Source organism: Anticarsia gemmatalis, chromosome 14 (genome assembly GCF_050436995.1).
Source record: "Anticarsia gemmatalis isolate Benzon Research Colony breed Stoneville strain chromosome 14, ilAntGemm2 primary, whole genome shotgun sequence".
In the NCBI taxonomy this organism is placed as follows: Eukaryota; Metazoa; Arthropoda; class Insecta; order Lepidoptera; family Erebidae; genus Anticarsia; species Anticarsia gemmatalis.
Window position 1 is genome coordinate 12,195,744 of NC_134758.1, and position 16,586 is coordinate 12,212,329.

Consider the following 16,586-nt stretch of genomic DNA (forward strand, 5'->3'; position numbering starts at 1 on the left):
TAATTAATATTCATAAATATCTTAACCACTACTACGGTAAAAACTATAGATTTACAAGTTGCAACTGCATCGCTTAAAAGTTTGTCTATTTTCAATGAAATAGAGTACAAAAATGATCAGAAACACTCACCCTTCAGTGGGATCAAGACAAATGCCTTTAGGCTTGGCAACAGACAGTCTGCTCCCATCATTGGCCATCACAATCGACCTATACTTGACTTTGCCGTCAACCCTCACTAACTCAATATTACTGGCCACTCGGTTAGCCATATAAAGATTCCTGCCGATCCAATCAAACGCAATTGAAGATGGTGCGCCTACAATGCCGGTGTCTTGCCCGAAGAATGCAACCTTATTGCCACCGCCGTAAGGCATACTATAGATTGTGCAGTTCTCGTCGTCTTCCGCGTCTCCTGATATGGACTGTAGCCAGTAGAGCATGTGTCCTTGACGGTCGTAGTCTAGTTGGACTCCACCTGGAAGGAAAAATAATTTTGTTACTATGTTTGATTATTTTTACTCACTTGTAGGCAGGATACACGTATATATTTGGTAGTTAATTTTAATAGTTGCCTAATAAAAATTGTTACTAAATTAGACGAAAAATTTCACGAAGTTTCGCCAAGGACAAATTGGCTATCTAACATAATATATTGCACAATAATTTTGTTTCAGGCTTTTAGAAGACAATGCTAAAGTATAAAATATTCAATGGCACATACCTTGAATGCCAACGATTGGTGCAAGTTGTCCAGCCCTGCCAGATCCGTCCATGGACAGGTCGATGACCTGAGTGCCCTTCAGTATCATGAGGTATGCTGATTCCTCTGTAAACAAAACATATTACAATTACAAAACATATATAAACATATTGTCTTTTCCTGATTTGGACTAGAAATATTACAGTTTCTTCTTCTTTAGAAAAGACAACTCCCACACTAAGAATTGCTCTTGTGTCGCGGGGACTTTTTACTTCAAACATACAAACAACGGACACAAAGCACAACCAGACCCGAAACGATTATTCGTGGATCGCACAAATAATTGCTCCGTGTGGGAATCGAACCCACGACCTCCCGACGCAGTGGTGTTGGCGTGGTGACCTAAACCACTGCGCCACGAAGGCAGTCAACAGTATTGAATATGAAAATATATTTAACCACAATTCTTTATAATAATATACATAAATCTTACCTTCCGCGCACTTTCCATCAGGCAACAACTTATATCCAGGCTTGCACATACAAGTATACCCCACAGTCTGGTTCGGGCTGAGCAGGCACAGATGTTGACACGTGTCCTTTTTACAAGGCGACGTATATTGCGTTTGTAGCGACGGATGATGCACGTGAATAGACAACGGCTGAGATATCAAATGAGACACTACAGTTTGATTCGAGCCCTTGAATTTATGAGCTGACAACACCCTGTTTAGTTGCCTATCTGTCCAGTAAAGCGTGTCTTCAAACAGCGTCAAAGAATGAGGATGGAGTAGGTAATGACTGCCTGCTAATACTTGTTGTCTACCAGTACCATTGTAGTAACAGAAATCTATGAAATCTAGCTTTGAATCGGCGAAATATACTCTCTGAGTAGCTGTATCTAAAGTCAAGCCATTTGGCCAGTAGATTTTTGTGGTGATGATAGCAGATCGTTGTGTTCCATCCATGCCCACTCTTTCAATTCTTGGGTTTTCTCCCCAATCAGTCCAGAATAGCCATCTTGCGTTCGGTGCTGGGTCCAAACACATTCCTCTTGGTTGGGTAATATTGCCGCTTAATAAAGCAGTTCTTGCCGTTCCATCTTCTTTGGCTACTTCAATCGTGTTAAGCTTGCTGTCCAACCAATATATGTTGCCTCCAACCCAATCATAAGCTAAACCTTCAACTAAGTCCAAACCAGTAGAAATTATAACCTGTGGTTCGCTACCACGATCTAATCGAGAAATCTTTTTCAATTTCATGTCAGACCAGAATATCGTTCCTGTGTGCATGTTGGAAGCAGTCGCCACAACATTTTCGACATTAATAGGTACTCGTTCGAGTCCCTGTTCGTTCAAATCGGCGACTAAGATGGAATGTCGGTTGGAAATGATCAAGAATGCGCTTGAATGGTTGTTCGCTTTGCAGGTGTGGTTGTTAATGGTTAATAAGTAGCCGTCTACGCAAGAGCATACGTATGATCCTTTAGTGTTCGTGCACGTTTGAGAACATAGGCCTGGTGGGTTACATTCATCGATGTCCTTGCAGTTCTGATTGTTGGTGTCTAACTCTTCGCCTGGAGGACAGAGGCAGAGAGGTCCGTTCGGAGTCTGTTTGCAATCGTTGGAACATAGACCGGTTTGATGTTGACATTCTGCTAAATCACAGCCAGCACCTGCAACAAAAAGATAAAAGATTAATACGGAATTAATTTTAACAACTCGATCTCGGGAAATCGAACCCGAGGCATTGTGATCGGCACTAATAGATGTTGCCGTGCCACTAACAAAGGCAGACTATAATCGTAACAAGGAGGCACCCATAGCCAGTTGCGCTCACCGGTCGGTAAACGATCTGTGGGTTAAGCAACAATTGGCGCGGTCATTCCATAGATGGGTGACCGCATAGTGGTATTTGAACTGGGCATCTCCGTGCTTCGGAGGGCACGTTAAAAGTCGGTCCCGGTTGTTGTCTACTAAGATAACAGTCGCTAAGCCACGTCAAAGGCCTCTCGGGCGGCTTGAACAACATTGACACTAGGTTGACCACTAACCATACGACAAACAAACAAATCGTAACAAGTATTCGGTAGTTTTATATAATCGTGTTTGTAACTAGATCTATTAATTGTGGTTTCTTTACCTTCGTCAGCGCCATTAGGGCAGTCGAAGTTGTTGTCACAAACTTGAGTGAGGTTGACACATCTGCCGGTGACTCCTGGACACTGCCATTGGTCGTGTGGACACCTGTATAAAATTCGAAATGGTTAAGTAAGATTAGAAATGCATTTAAGTTTAGCTTTTTAAAGTAGCACGCTGACCAATTTAGGGGACTTTGCAGACTTTCGAAATTAAGTGTTATGATCTAAATCTCAGTCAAATACATGGTAATGAAACGTTTAAACCAGAAATAACATTATTAATTATAAACTTTAGTATTTTATCCAATTAACATAAACTTTCGTATAAAATCCTGCCTGATACATAAATACTAGCTGATCCGTGCAACTTTACTTATGTCACATAAGAGAGTCATTATTTTCCCCTTTTTTGTAACATTTTTCACTGGTACTCTGCTCCTATTGATCGTAGCGTGATGATATATAGCCTTCCTCAATAAATAAGCTATGTAGCAGTAAAATAATCCATCAAATCGTACCAGTAGCTCCTGAGCTTAGCGCGTTCAAACAAACAAACTCTTCAGCTTTATAATATTAGTATAGATAACCAATTACCTGAAAGGTGGTGGTTTGCAAGCATGCTGCGTGCCCTCGTCGGAGCCGTCGCCGCAGTCATCGTTACCGTCGCACACGTAGGCCTTGAACACGCACTGTCCGTTGTCGCAGCGGTAGTAGTTGTTGGCGCACGCGATAGTGCCGCATGTGGCCGGCTCGTCCGACAAGTCCTCACAGTCTGGAGTACCTGGGCAGGGGGAGGGAAAACGTTAAAGGGTAAAAGTTGAAGACAATTTGCCACTATAGGATAAGTCTATTTTCGGAGCGTTGTTTCGTATCCTAACTATAGTCGAGTAGCTAGTAAAAATATTTGATGAAACTGATGAGCGCTTCTGAAGAAATATTTATTTAAAAAAAAGGTATATGGTAACCCTCAGAATCACAAATAAAGTAAAAATACTATGGGAGTAACAGTCGGAGTCACAGTGCATTGAATCTAGCAAATGCTTGAAATTATATAAAAAGAGGTTTGTACTTTTTATGATCTTAAATAATTCTTTTACAATTCTGTTTTATATTCTTCAGATAGTTTCGCCTATCAAAACTAGTCTATCATTAAGCCTAATACAATGACAATCTCTGAGTGCTACATTAAAAACTGGAATAAGAAATTATAACCATGCCTAAGTTTAACATTATACAGATTTACTATATGCTTACCATCACAATACCAAGTGGTAGGTATACAAATGCCTGAGGACCGACACTGGAACTGTTTGTCAGGCTGGCACTGATGCGGCGCGAGCGACGGACAGCCCGCCTCGTCGCTGCCGTCGTTACAGTCTGGTATACCGTCGCATTTGTACGCTTCCTGCAAACAGATGATTGTTTATTAGTAGGTATTTCGTAAGAATCGTAACATAATTATTTAGATTTCTTTTATTATTATAGGTGTTGTTATGGCAACTGACAGCTGAATATAAACGCGATGTTGCGTGCACGTAAATGTCAAATACGTATTTGCGTATACGTATTTGACATTACATTATACACGTAAAATTGCTGCAGTGACTCCGATACATAATAAACAAGTGCTTTAGAAAGCGCTTATTTTTATAAGTCTTTACTCGACTACGCAAAAGAAGGTAATGTGTTTCCTATTTAATACGCCGTGTTAGTGCGAGTCTAACGCTGCCAGCTAAATTTACCCAACATCCGATTAAAATGTAATTTGGAATATATCATAAACATCTACACTTTTTTGAAACACCATATAAATAAAATGATCGTACCTGCACACATTGTTTCAGATCAGCACACTTGAACTGGCTGGCGAGGCAGGACACGGGCGGACAGTCGGCCTCGTCCTGCTTGTCGAAGCAGTCGTCGTCTCCGTCACACACCCACGACGCGGGGATACAGTGACCAGTACGAGGACAGGTGAACTGATGGAAGAGAAGTTTTAATTAAATACACTGTCCTTTAAGTTATGTCACGCAAAACCGGCGAAACGGTCACTCACACACGGTCATTTGATTCCAAACTAAGCAGAGCTTGTACTATAGTAACCAAATAACTGATAAACATACTTATATACTTCTAAATATACACTTATATAGATAAATTGCCAACCAGGCTCAGAACAAATGTTAGTGCTCAGCACACAAAGATTTGTCCCGGGTAGGATTCGAACCCACCACCCGCGGCGCTAAGGTTTTTGCGGCGAGGTGACCGCTTCTACCACTGCGCCAAACGTGCAGTTATAATGAAGCGATCATATATTATGCCTACCCGATACACAAGTATAATCATGTTATTCAAATTGAATCTTAAGAAACTCTAATCGCACTTATTACACCACTATTAGTGGTCGTAAAGATTTTACATAGCTTTTCTATACTAGCCGCTCTAGGCAGCTAAGAAATTCTTTACTCAAATACGCTGTAAGTGTTAACTTTTTGCTGAGCCCAGGTATCGTACCCGAGATTTCGAGAGAGAACAATAGTTTAGGTACAAAAATCAAGATAGTTTTGCCAAATGATATACCAATTTTATTTATTTATTTTCGTTTTTTTGTGGTGTATGCCCCAGCATAGTATAGCAGGTAACCTCCAGGTAACCTACTAATAATAAAGACATAGCGCTACAATACTCACTTGGAAATAAGCACAAGTCTTCTCCGCGCAATGAGTGCCTTCATCCGAGCCATCGCCGCAATCATTCTCGGAGTCGCACTTCCACGTGTTGGGCACACAGCGTCCGTTGTCACACTGGAACTGTGAGGAGCTGCACGTCACGTTAACGCACCCGGTCTCGTCCGAGAAGTCGCCGCAGTCGTTCTCCGAGTCACATTTAAACGTCGCCGGGATACAACGGCCGGATTTGCACATGAATTCCGATGCGCTGCATGTCGTTTCTGTTGAAAATAGGCAATGTAATTAATAAAAAATATTTTTTATATAACTTGTAGGGCGGCGGCAGAAGTAAATATTCAATCTTAAACATTATTCTGACTCATAATAAAATGGAAATTATGTACGTGAGTTTCTTGCTAGCTTTTCTCATACGGCTCTACCCCCTTTCCGAGCTAGTGGTAGATTCAGTTAAGAAATTGTAATGACTATCTTAAGTGTCAATATTTGACCTTTATTAATAAATGATTTGATTTAACTATGGCATCAACGTGTCATACCCATTGGCCAAAATAAACATGATTAATGAGCACACAGTTAATTGCTTTTAAAGGTTTTGGCTACAGATTTCAGTACAAATTAAAAAAAATATATGTAACTTACTAGTACAGTTCTGTTCTTCATCACTATTATCCAGACAATCATCGTCTCCATCACACACCCAGCTCTTAGGTATACACCTCTGGTTATTGCACGTAAAGTCCCAAGAATGCGGGCACGCCTGCACGGGAGGTTCCGAGTTCGGATCCGCGATACAACTAGTGCCATCTGGCGCTAACTTCTCTCCATACGGACAACCACACTTGACTGTTAACAATTCAGTATTATTCCTTGGTACAGCAAAGCATAATTTCTGACAATTTCCATTGTCCCTTGAACAGGGTTGCATTGGGTCTATTCGCTGAACTTCTTCACTATAAACTTTAACACCATATAACCTATTTGTCTGAGGTTCTCTCACCATTACATCTTCTTGTTCTCCTGTCAGTTTGTGCAAGCGAACAATTGCGTCTAACCTCCAGTCAGTAATATACATGAAGTCTTTATAAATCACGATGGAAAATGGATGCCTAATCAATGTTGAACTGACTGTCCTTACTTCTGTACCATCGAGTTTTGAGTGCTGTACATGGTCGAGTAAAGCATCACACCAGTATAACCTGTTTGAATCGAAATCTATCGAAAGACCGTTAGGCCAGCCAAGAGTGACGTTTTCAAAGACTAAAAGGTTCGTTCCGTCGGTGTAAGCTCGACTGATGTTAGCTGGTCTGTCCCATTCTGAGAAGAATATATAACCTTTGTTAGGATGTACAACAATCGCTCTTGGTCTTTTCAGGTCTTTTAGCAATGTTCGTTTGTATGCCACGTTTCTTGTCGATAGAACATTAAGAGTTCCTTTTCTAGAATCAATGTAGTATAAGTTCTTCGATGCCCAGTCGACTGCTAAGCCTTCAACGCCTTCGTTTTGCGACGCTAGAACTATTTCTTTAGTTGTTCCGTTCCTATGTACTCTGTATATCACATCTTGTAGCACATCGGAGTAATAGATATGTTCATCTCGGACATCGAAGTCAAGACCAACGAATCTTGCTCGTCGCGATACTACAGGTAGTATAGCGTCACTGAACCCTTCAATAACAGGGTCTAAGACCTTTCCTTTAATAAACCTCTGCTGGGAATACATAAGGAATTCTTTAACTAAATCACAGTTGCGTAAATCAGATTCTAGTCTGTAGCCAATGTTACAAGCGCAACGGAAACCTAGGCCGCCATTTTGTAAAGCTGTCACAATACACATTTGTGAACACCCTCCATTGTTATTTCCGCAGGGATTGTTGACTGATGTTTGTTTCAAAGAGTGTATCACTGTAATTGCTTTTGGTTCTCTTATGTCCTTCATTTTGTAGATCGCTTGGATGCTGGAAGGTCCTTCGTATTTGTTGACGGAGCTGATGCCTTGTTTCGTGTTGTCTGACCAGTAGACCCTGTCTTCGAAGAGGGCGAGTCTTGAAGGGCTGGGGACCTGTTGTCCTCTGAGGACCAGGAAGCGGTGGTTGCCCTCATAGTCTACTGTCTCGATGTAGTCCAAGAGTGAGTCACACCAGAACACGCGACGTGCTATGATGTCTACTGCGATACCGGAGGCTTTGTATGCCGCTTCGGAGACAATTGATTTGGTGTGCGTGCCGTCCATGTTAGCTCTGATGATCTGGAAATGAAAAATATAATTTATATATAGCTACGTTAAAAATTACAACGTCATTTTAGCTATTTACGCACGCTCAACCTAGTTAAATAATCCCTGTCTATTACGCTGTCACGACTAAACCGCTGAATTGATTTTGATGATATTTTGTACGGAGACAGTTGAAGATCCGGAATCAAACAAATCTATTTCCTTAATTTAATGAGCGGCTGAAATATGGTATAAAACTTTGAACGCGTGCTCCCGGGTTAGGTAATTTAAAAGAGATTAACTTACTTGACTACTATCAGCAACAAACATAAACCCAAGCGTCGGATCCAGGGCTAAGTCAGCAGGGTTGGTCAGATTACTGCCCAAGACCACAGCGTGCCACCTGCCATCCAGCTCGAAGACATCAATCTTCTGCCCGATGGCATCAGCCACGTACAGTTTGTCTCCAACCCAGTCTACTGCCAGGGCTACTGGAGCCCAGGAGCCGGCGACCGTGATGTCAGTACCAGTGTAGCTCGTTAAACCAGCGGGCAGGCTTAGTTGTTGAGAGTGAATCTGAAATGTAAATGGTGATTCAGAACATGTTCTTGAGAGGTTTTCTTTGAGCTGTCAGGTTTAAGATCATTGGCTATTTGAAATTATTGGTATGAAAAGTTATAGTTATTTGTCAGAGAAGCTAATCTTTTGTACAAATAGAAAGTTAAATAAATAAATATTTTTGGACAACTCACACACGGTCGTCTGATTCCAAACTAAGCAGAGCTTGTACTATGGTAACCAGACAACTGATAAACATACTTATATACTTCTAAATACATACTTATATAGATAAATTAATATCCAGGCTCAGAACAAATACTCGTGCTCATCACACAAAAATATTTGTCCCGGGTGGGATTCGAACCCAGAACAGAACAGTTGTCTACAGAAGTGAAATAAATTAAATATATAGCAGTAGAAACCTCAGTAAAAAATGCCATTATAGTAGCAAAACCTCCAAAAAATGCCATTATAGTAAAAAATCGCAGATAGTAGATAAAAGTAGAAAGACCTACCTTTCTCGTCTTCAAATCCGACCAGAACAGCAAATTCCTTCTATAATGGAAGTCCAAGCCAGCAGCTGCGGTCGCATTTGCCAGGTGTTGGGGAGCTCGTCCGTGGAGGTCCATGCGAAGTACAGCCCCAGCATGAGCGAGGACCAGGGAGGGAGCTGCGGCAGTCGACGCGGCACACCGGGCACCTTCTACTAAAGTGTAGCCGGGAGCGCAGGCGCATTTGTATGCTGGAAAGATTAAGATATTTGTGAGTTGTTGTGACGGTAGTGTTTTTTTTTCTTTCTTTTTTTTGGTGGTGTCGTAATACATTTATCAGCGGTCCAGCAGTGAACCTTTTTTCTTTGACATGCATTAAGTGCTAGTAGTAGTATATGACTTTTACTTCTTGCCATATAAGGTCGTCTGCCCTATATTATTATATTAATGCTCTGTACTAATACACAGTTTAACTCGATTAAACTGATTGTTCTATTCGCCTTGATGGCTCGTCCGAGTAGAATTCTAAACGACGGGCGACTTTTAATTGTGGATTTGCGGTACAGACCTCAATTTTAACTAGGTACTTATTTAAGTGACTTCAAAAAGAATAAGGTCCTCAATTCTCCTCTCAAAAATCGGTATGTTTTTCGAGTACTCAGCATTAAACCAGGTAAAACGACCAATTAATAATCAAAACTACTTACATCCGGGTGCATTAACACACAGCTGATGACAGAAGCCCCACTCCTTGCACTCATCGCGGTCGACGCAGGTGCGGTTGTCAGCTGAGAGCGCGAGCCCCGCGGCGCACGCGCACACGCCACCTAGCGGCGACGCCACGCACTTGTACTCGCATTCTAGCGCTGGACATGATGCCGTTGCTGGAAGAGAGATAGAAAATGTTATTATTAGAAGAGATAAAATATAAAGAAAAGTAATGTGTGTAATTGAGTGTTCATTATAATGGACGACATTTTTTTTTTCATTATTAATTACATCACCCATGTGCTAACAATACCTTACGTAATTAAAAAATCTACAATCTAAAAATGACCACTAAAAATGCTTTAGTACTTTTTAGTAAAACATTAGACATGTCATGAAGAAACAGCACTGTAAAGATGTTTCAGCAGTACTTCATCGTATTAAGTTACAATCCTATTTTTGGTTTAGTTAAAATTCTGATCAGAATAAAAAACTATAATTGTTACGAATGCACGTATAATAGATATGAAAAGATGATAAAGCTATATTTTACTACACCTTATTAATCTCTATCGGAATGCAAAGCACGTTGCATTATTTCATATCTACTTCAATGAGATAATTTAATTTTTCTTTCACACAGTAATAACAATAAAGAAAATTACATTTGGGTTTTTTTGTTAGGACTTATACACACCTACTATCAAGATTAAATAACATACAATTTGTATTCCATTCATGTAATTTTTTTGGAAGAAAAATAATTGTACCTTATCAAATAATTGATATACACAAAGCAAAATCATCGATTTTCTAATGAATTAAAAATCATAAAAAAGGTTGCACGATTTTCAACCTGCTTTTGTTTACTTTTTCCTAATTCAGATAACAGCATTTGAAACAATAACCATACAAAAAATATTTAAATTTATAATTTTCAGAAAAAAAAAAATACCTTTACTGTCTGCCAAAGGCCTAATTCACACAAGTTAATTCAAAAATGATAACATGACACCTTTCTATTCAGTATTATAGTCACGCACAAACTCTCGCACATTTTATTTTAACTGGCTCAAGTGCGAATATTACAATTTATATGTTATAAACTTTATTAAAGTGCTTTTTGTAAGCGGTTGTGCGAAACGATAGGTTTTACATAAGGCTGTTTTTATAGGGGACAATATTTTCGCGTTGGGTCAAAAAAAATTCATTTCAAAGGGGACACTCGTTAAAACCTGCGGCAAAATGTAGTCATTTCAATAAATATTTCGACTTCTAGATTTTAACATACAAAGAACTGTATTTCGGGACTTTTACAAACATTCAAACAACGCACAGAAAGTAGAATTAGATCTGAAATTATTATCTATGAATAAAAAAAAATCTTCCACATGAAAATCGAACCTATGAATAACGCATGATAGTCTATGATTTACGATCAAGCGATACTAATCTTTGAAGGAAAACCACACCAAATAAATATGTTCTCATAAGACTTTCCAGTGCGAAAATTTCCCACTTCACGTTTCGTTAAACGTGCCCTAAGAAACGTATACCATACGCTTCAAAAACTTAAGACATTAACAAGAACAAAATGTGTGATAAAACCCTTCTCATGCATGCAAGTGAATCGTGACGTGTTTAGATACCATCGTGATATAGTCATCGAATAATCGATACATATCGATTACAGTCGTGTATATCGAATAAGGTAAAAACAAGATTTATGTATTGAAGTGAATGCTAGGATATTACTGTCAGTTTTTGTGCTAAAAGTATAGTTTATTGTTTCCTCTATTAAAACTAGAATATGATTACTTTTTGTTGTCAGATAAATGTTAACATTTTGAGTCGTATGAATCGGAAAGAAATCATTGAACAAAGAATCGCTTGGTCGTGTGAACCAATAAATATATATAATATCGAAAAAATAGAAAAATATAGTAAAATAAGATGTATTGAACCTGTAGTAACATTTTAGTATTTTATATTCAGCAATTAATTGCAGCAAACGTAAAGAATCGAATGATGACTATCAAAAACCTTTAACTGACTAAGCGATATGACCAGTCAAAAATCGCTTAAGAAAAAATTACCGATATATAGATAAAAAAAACAAATTTCACACAGTTTTACCGGTCTGACCTGCAAATTTCTCAAAAACTACAAACCAATTTTAGTCACACTTTTCCCTACTCAACCGCAAATTTTCAACATATAATTTAGACCAAAATATACTCACAACAAGCAGTTTCCTCATCAGCATTATCCTCGCAATCCCTCTTTCCATCACACAGCTGAGACCTGGCAATACACTTGTGAGTGCCTCCAGGCCCTCCCTTGGGACAGAGGTACTTGTTATCAGGACACGCTATCGCGGTACAGTTGGCCTCGTCGGTTCCGTCAGAACAGTCCTTGTAGCCGTCGCAGTGGTAGGTTGCTGGGATGCAGAGCGCGTTGCCGCAGCGGAACTGACCTATGTGGCACGCGGGGAAACCTGGTGGAAAGAATTGAAGATGAGAAGGTATTTTTGACATTTCACCTATGACTATTAACAATGTCGGATGTGCAAACGCAACGTTATTAGCTAATAACGTTCGTAGTAACTCTCCAACATTGTTAACGAACTATGTAGGTAATATCCGACATTTTGATTTTGGTTATTTAGGAACTATGAATTAAAATAACATTTTTCTTTTCAGCTGATGATAGATTGGGTTATTTAGGCACGTTTTATGCAAAAAACGAAAAATTGCGATTTTGCACACCCGGCATTGTTAATTGTCGGTGGCGATTTATTTGTGCTTGCAGCCTTATCATATCGGCACACTGTCCATGGCAAGCACACAAACGAAATTTAAGATGGAAGTTGGAGTCAGTTGTTAGTTTTTTGTTCTTTTTTAGTACGGTGCCTGTTATTCTTAAAGGTATAGGCTGTAACTTTTAGCCGATTATATCATTAATGCCATGTAGTGATGCTTATAGCTATAACCGCAGTACAGACTGTGTCCAAAAACATGGACATGTATAGCTATACATGTCATTAAGCAGGTAAAAATTGAGAACATTCCAATATCCTAACTTTTAAACTCTCGCGTTGCATGTTTAATGTATAATAGAATACGGGAATTAACGCGAACACGCATTTTACCTTAAAATGCCTAACGTTTCGGCGCAGGTTGCACTCGCGGTAGTTCCTACATAGGCCAGACTAAGCGGTCGATAGCTGAAAGGGTCAAGGAACATATCGCCGCTGTTAAGAACCGTCAAATCAGCAAGTCAGCCATTGCGGAACATCTACTCGAAGCAGGAACTAATCACTGGATTGAGTTCCATCGCCCTCAAGTCCTCTCCACTGAACGACATTTCTACTCGAGGATTGTTCGTGAAGCGATCGAAATCAAGAAACATTCAAATTTCAATCGGGAAGACGGCTTCAAATTATCCGCGACGTGGAATCCAGTGATTACTGTTACAAAACCTCGCTATGTTTCGCAATCTGTTAGCTCACAGAATAGGGACACGGTTAGTGTAGTGTGTGGTGGCGGTTGGAAAAATCAAAATATGAGGGTGGATGGACATTCGTCCGCCTCATATACACGAAGTCCTGTCATCGCTGCTCCAGTCTGCCTGGGACCACGGCGAGTGCAACCTGCGCCGAAACGTTAGGCATTTTAAGGTAAAATGCGTGTTCGCGTTAATTCCCGTATTCTATTATACATTCCAATATCCTTTCGAACAGGTAACAGTTCTCCCAACCTGGCTATCGAACCTGAAACCTCGTAATCGACAGACATACACAGTCAACCGTAAATCTAAAACATGAGCATCTACTTACTACACTGAGCTTCATCAGAGTTATCTCCGCAGTCATCTTTGTGATCACACTTGACGGCCGCGTCCACGCACTTGTTGCCGTTGGCACATCGGAACTGGTCCAGCCGACACGCCAGGGACTGACCTGGACAGTCCTGTTCGTCGCGACCTGTTCTACAGTCTAGGTACCTGGAGAGGAGGAATTGAGGATTAGTTACTTGTTGTTCTAGTAGGTAAATCTACTCAAAAAGATTTTGATGTGCTCATTTGAAAACATGTTTACACAAGCTTGTTTATGTAACTTTTCTTGAGTACATAGGAAAACACAATTTCACTTATTAATAAATTAAGGGCAGGAGTAATTAATAAATCAGCATTGCCAAACTTACAACAATTTCTTTAAAGAAGAATCGGGAAATGGTTTTGATATTTTAACCTTATCCTTGGTCATCTATTTTCAAACGAAGTAGTGCTATTAATTTTTCACGGTATAAAATTGTACACGTAACTTTTAAAACTTGAAAGGTTAGTAATTTTATTGCTAACTTACCCATCACATTTCTTTTCCTTAGGTATACAGGGTCCTTGTGATGATATCTTGCCAGGACCTACGCCCTCCAGACCACACTGGAAGTCGTCTGCTTGGCACTTGCGATATGCTGGAACAAACAAAACAATAACTTTATTAACACATCATTTCAAATTATTGAAGCCGGGGTGTTTTTGAACATTAAAAGGTAAAGCATAAAAGTTTTGGTATTTTTTTAAAATAGACAACTCCCGCACAAAAAATTGTGTCGTGGGGACTTTTACAAACATACAAACTATGGACGCAAAGCATAACCAGACCCGAATCAATTATTTGTGAATCACACAATTAATTGTTCCGTGTGGGAATCGAACCCACGACCTCTCGACGCAATGATAGCAGCGTGATGCCGTTAACCACTGCGCCAAGGAGGCAGTCAAAATATACTTAGTAGAAAATTTATGACTTATCGAGTTCTAGTTAACACTATTTTTCGCTCGTATAGGACGAATTACATGATATGGTACAGGATAGACAGGTTTGGAAGAAGAGAGGGGAGGTCTTTACCCAACAATGGGACAATCAAAAGGCTCATAAAAAAGAGGACGTATCATCAGATCATTGCCTTTCTTAATTGAATAATAAAAAAAATTACAATAGTTGTCTGACTTTGTTTTTACGAGATGACGAATACTTTTTAACCTTTCTACCCTTCCTGTTGCTCTCCAATCCAAGCAAACAACACGTAAAATTATCATAAAATATTCGCATCCTATTGCTACACCTGAAGTGAACCCAAAAACAAAACTTGTTTGTTAAGAAAACATCTTGAAAACACGATGTTTGTGTTGTGAAAACCTTCCAAATCTAATCTAGGATACATCCTATAATGAGATGCAAAAACGGCCCAGGTTTTACTACGAAACGCCGTACGAGCCGCAAGTTAATGCGATTTTCATATAAAGTTATGTAAAAATCCACCAGAGGACGCCTTTGTGCGAACACGATGTCGATACTGTTTATAACAAAAGACTTTTATAAGGGTTTTTAAACAGTTTTTTAGTACGTATCAGAAAAAGGGCAAAACAAATTGTTTGTTTTGAGGTGCCGCGGCCGCTTTGTTTTCCCATTTTTTTAACAAAAGAAGTTAGCAAGTACCTATAGTGCTTGTGTGTTTTAAAAATGTGGAATAATAGTCAGTTTCACAAGTTCTGAATAAGTATCAGTTTCCTTATCCCGTGATATGTTGACAGATATGGTATAAGTTTATCGTATGGTTAGTGGTCAACCTAGTGTCAAAGATGTCAAGCCGAAAAGCCCGAAAAGCCTTTGACATAGCTTAACAATCTTGATTGATAACAATCGGGACCGACATTTTAGGTACCCTCCGTAGCACGGAGACGCCCGAGCTTAAATACCACTAAGCGGTCACCCTTCTATGGAATGACTGCGCCAAAGGTTACTTAACCCACAGATAGTTTAACGACTGGTGAGGGCAACGGGTTATTGGCGCCGTATATAAAAAATAGCCATCCACCGGCGCCAAAAATTATTTATAACTTCCTATGAATAGAAAGTTATTTATAACCTTAATAATAGTTTAATGATGAGAACTTTTTATAAATTAATTAAAGCATTTTAATATATCTTCACGAATTTACTAATAAAGATGAAGGTATTATTTTTAGCATTCAAAAGGAAATTAATACCGGATACATATTTCCTATTTGCATTAATATTGTTGTGAACTACTTATTTGGTTTAGTTCCCAGGTTCAATACCGTAGCGGTACTTTTCCGTACTAATGGCATCACCGAGGTTACTTTGTGGATATGCTAATATGCCATCGTAATTCGAATATTAGGTCTAATCTGCTGAACTGATGGAGATTCTTTGATGAGGTGATTGATACATTATACCTATTCCGTTTCAGGAAATATGTTTAATAGCACAAGAAAATCCAGATACCTATTTTTTCATAACATAACATTACTCATTTATTGTCACTTCTGTGATTTACTCTTCGTTACGACAAATATAAAATATCAATTTTGTCTTAATAAATATAAATAAAAATTGCATAAATATAATGAACGTGAAATATTATTTTTTATTCCATGCCTTTTCGGCAGAGACTAACGAACGCTAATTTTAATACAGATAGCAATAATAACAAATATGTAACAGTCAGATCGTCATACAAATCATTCCATAGACAAGGCATGTTATGCAATCTTAAACAAAATTGAACTACATACATAGTTATATAGGTAAATAACAAACCATCATCTTTCGAACAACGGCAGGAGTATTTCTTTCAACAATCGTTCGCAACACAATTTCAAACGTTTTATTTCAACACAAGTGTGGTACATATCTACATATGTTGTAGTGCGCTGTAAGCTCAGTGGCTCGTCTTACAAACTCTTGATGGCTTGAGTCCGACTGGATTGACTTCAATGTTGTAAAATTGAAAATACAGTCACTTTGAGTGGTAAGGAATATTGTTTTAAGGAAAATGCAGAAAATGTCAATAGGCGAAATTACAGTCCAAAAGTATTTGACTAATAACAAGGTGTGGTCCGATATTTTATTTATTTTCCATGATTGGTAAAGGGTAAGACAAAACTTCATGGTACCAAGTTTATAACAGCTACAAAAAAATTACATGTTATATATTATTGTTATTTATTATTATTTAATCTCAAAATAAAAATGGACAAATTTGCAAGCGGTTT

At 38.9% G+C, this 16,586-nt stretch overlaps 1 protein-coding gene across 3 annotated transcripts in view; it reads right to left on the reverse strand.

Moving 5' to 3' along the window:
• mgl (low-density lipoprotein receptor-related protein megalin) overlaps positions 1 to 16,586 on the reverse strand; it is a 266,041-nt gene that overhangs the window by 13,766 nt on the left and 235,689 nt on the right. For all 3 annotated transcript variants that reach the window (XM_076122865.1, XM_076122864.1, XM_076122863.1), the window contains 15 exons: positions 13,870 to 13,978; positions 13,342 to 13,508; positions 11,746 to 12,000; positions 9,503 to 9,679; positions 8,820 to 9,046; positions 8,050 to 8,319; positions 6,171 to 7,776; positions 5,532 to 5,791; positions 4,668 to 4,820; positions 4,096 to 4,246; positions 3,436 to 3,622; positions 2,844 to 2,947; positions 1,195 to 2,376; positions 723 to 827; positions 131 to 476 (listed from right to left, as the gene is read on the reverse strand). In XM_076122865.1, the coding sequence (XP_075978980.1) occupies positions 131 to 476; positions 723 to 827; positions 1,195 to 2,376; positions 2,844 to 2,947; positions 3,436 to 3,622; positions 4,096 to 4,246; positions 4,668 to 4,820; positions 5,532 to 5,791; positions 6,171 to 7,776; positions 8,050 to 8,319; positions 8,820 to 9,046; positions 9,503 to 9,679; positions 11,746 to 12,000; positions 13,342 to 13,508; positions 13,870 to 13,978 (5,299 nt within the window). The remainder of the gene's footprint in view (positions 1 to 130; positions 477 to 722; positions 828 to 1,194; positions 2,377 to 2,843; positions 2,948 to 3,435; positions 3,623 to 4,095; positions 4,247 to 4,667; positions 4,821 to 5,531; positions 5,792 to 6,170; positions 7,777 to 8,049; positions 8,320 to 8,819; positions 9,047 to 9,502; positions 9,680 to 11,745; positions 12,001 to 13,341; positions 13,509 to 13,869; positions 13,979 to 16,586) is intronic.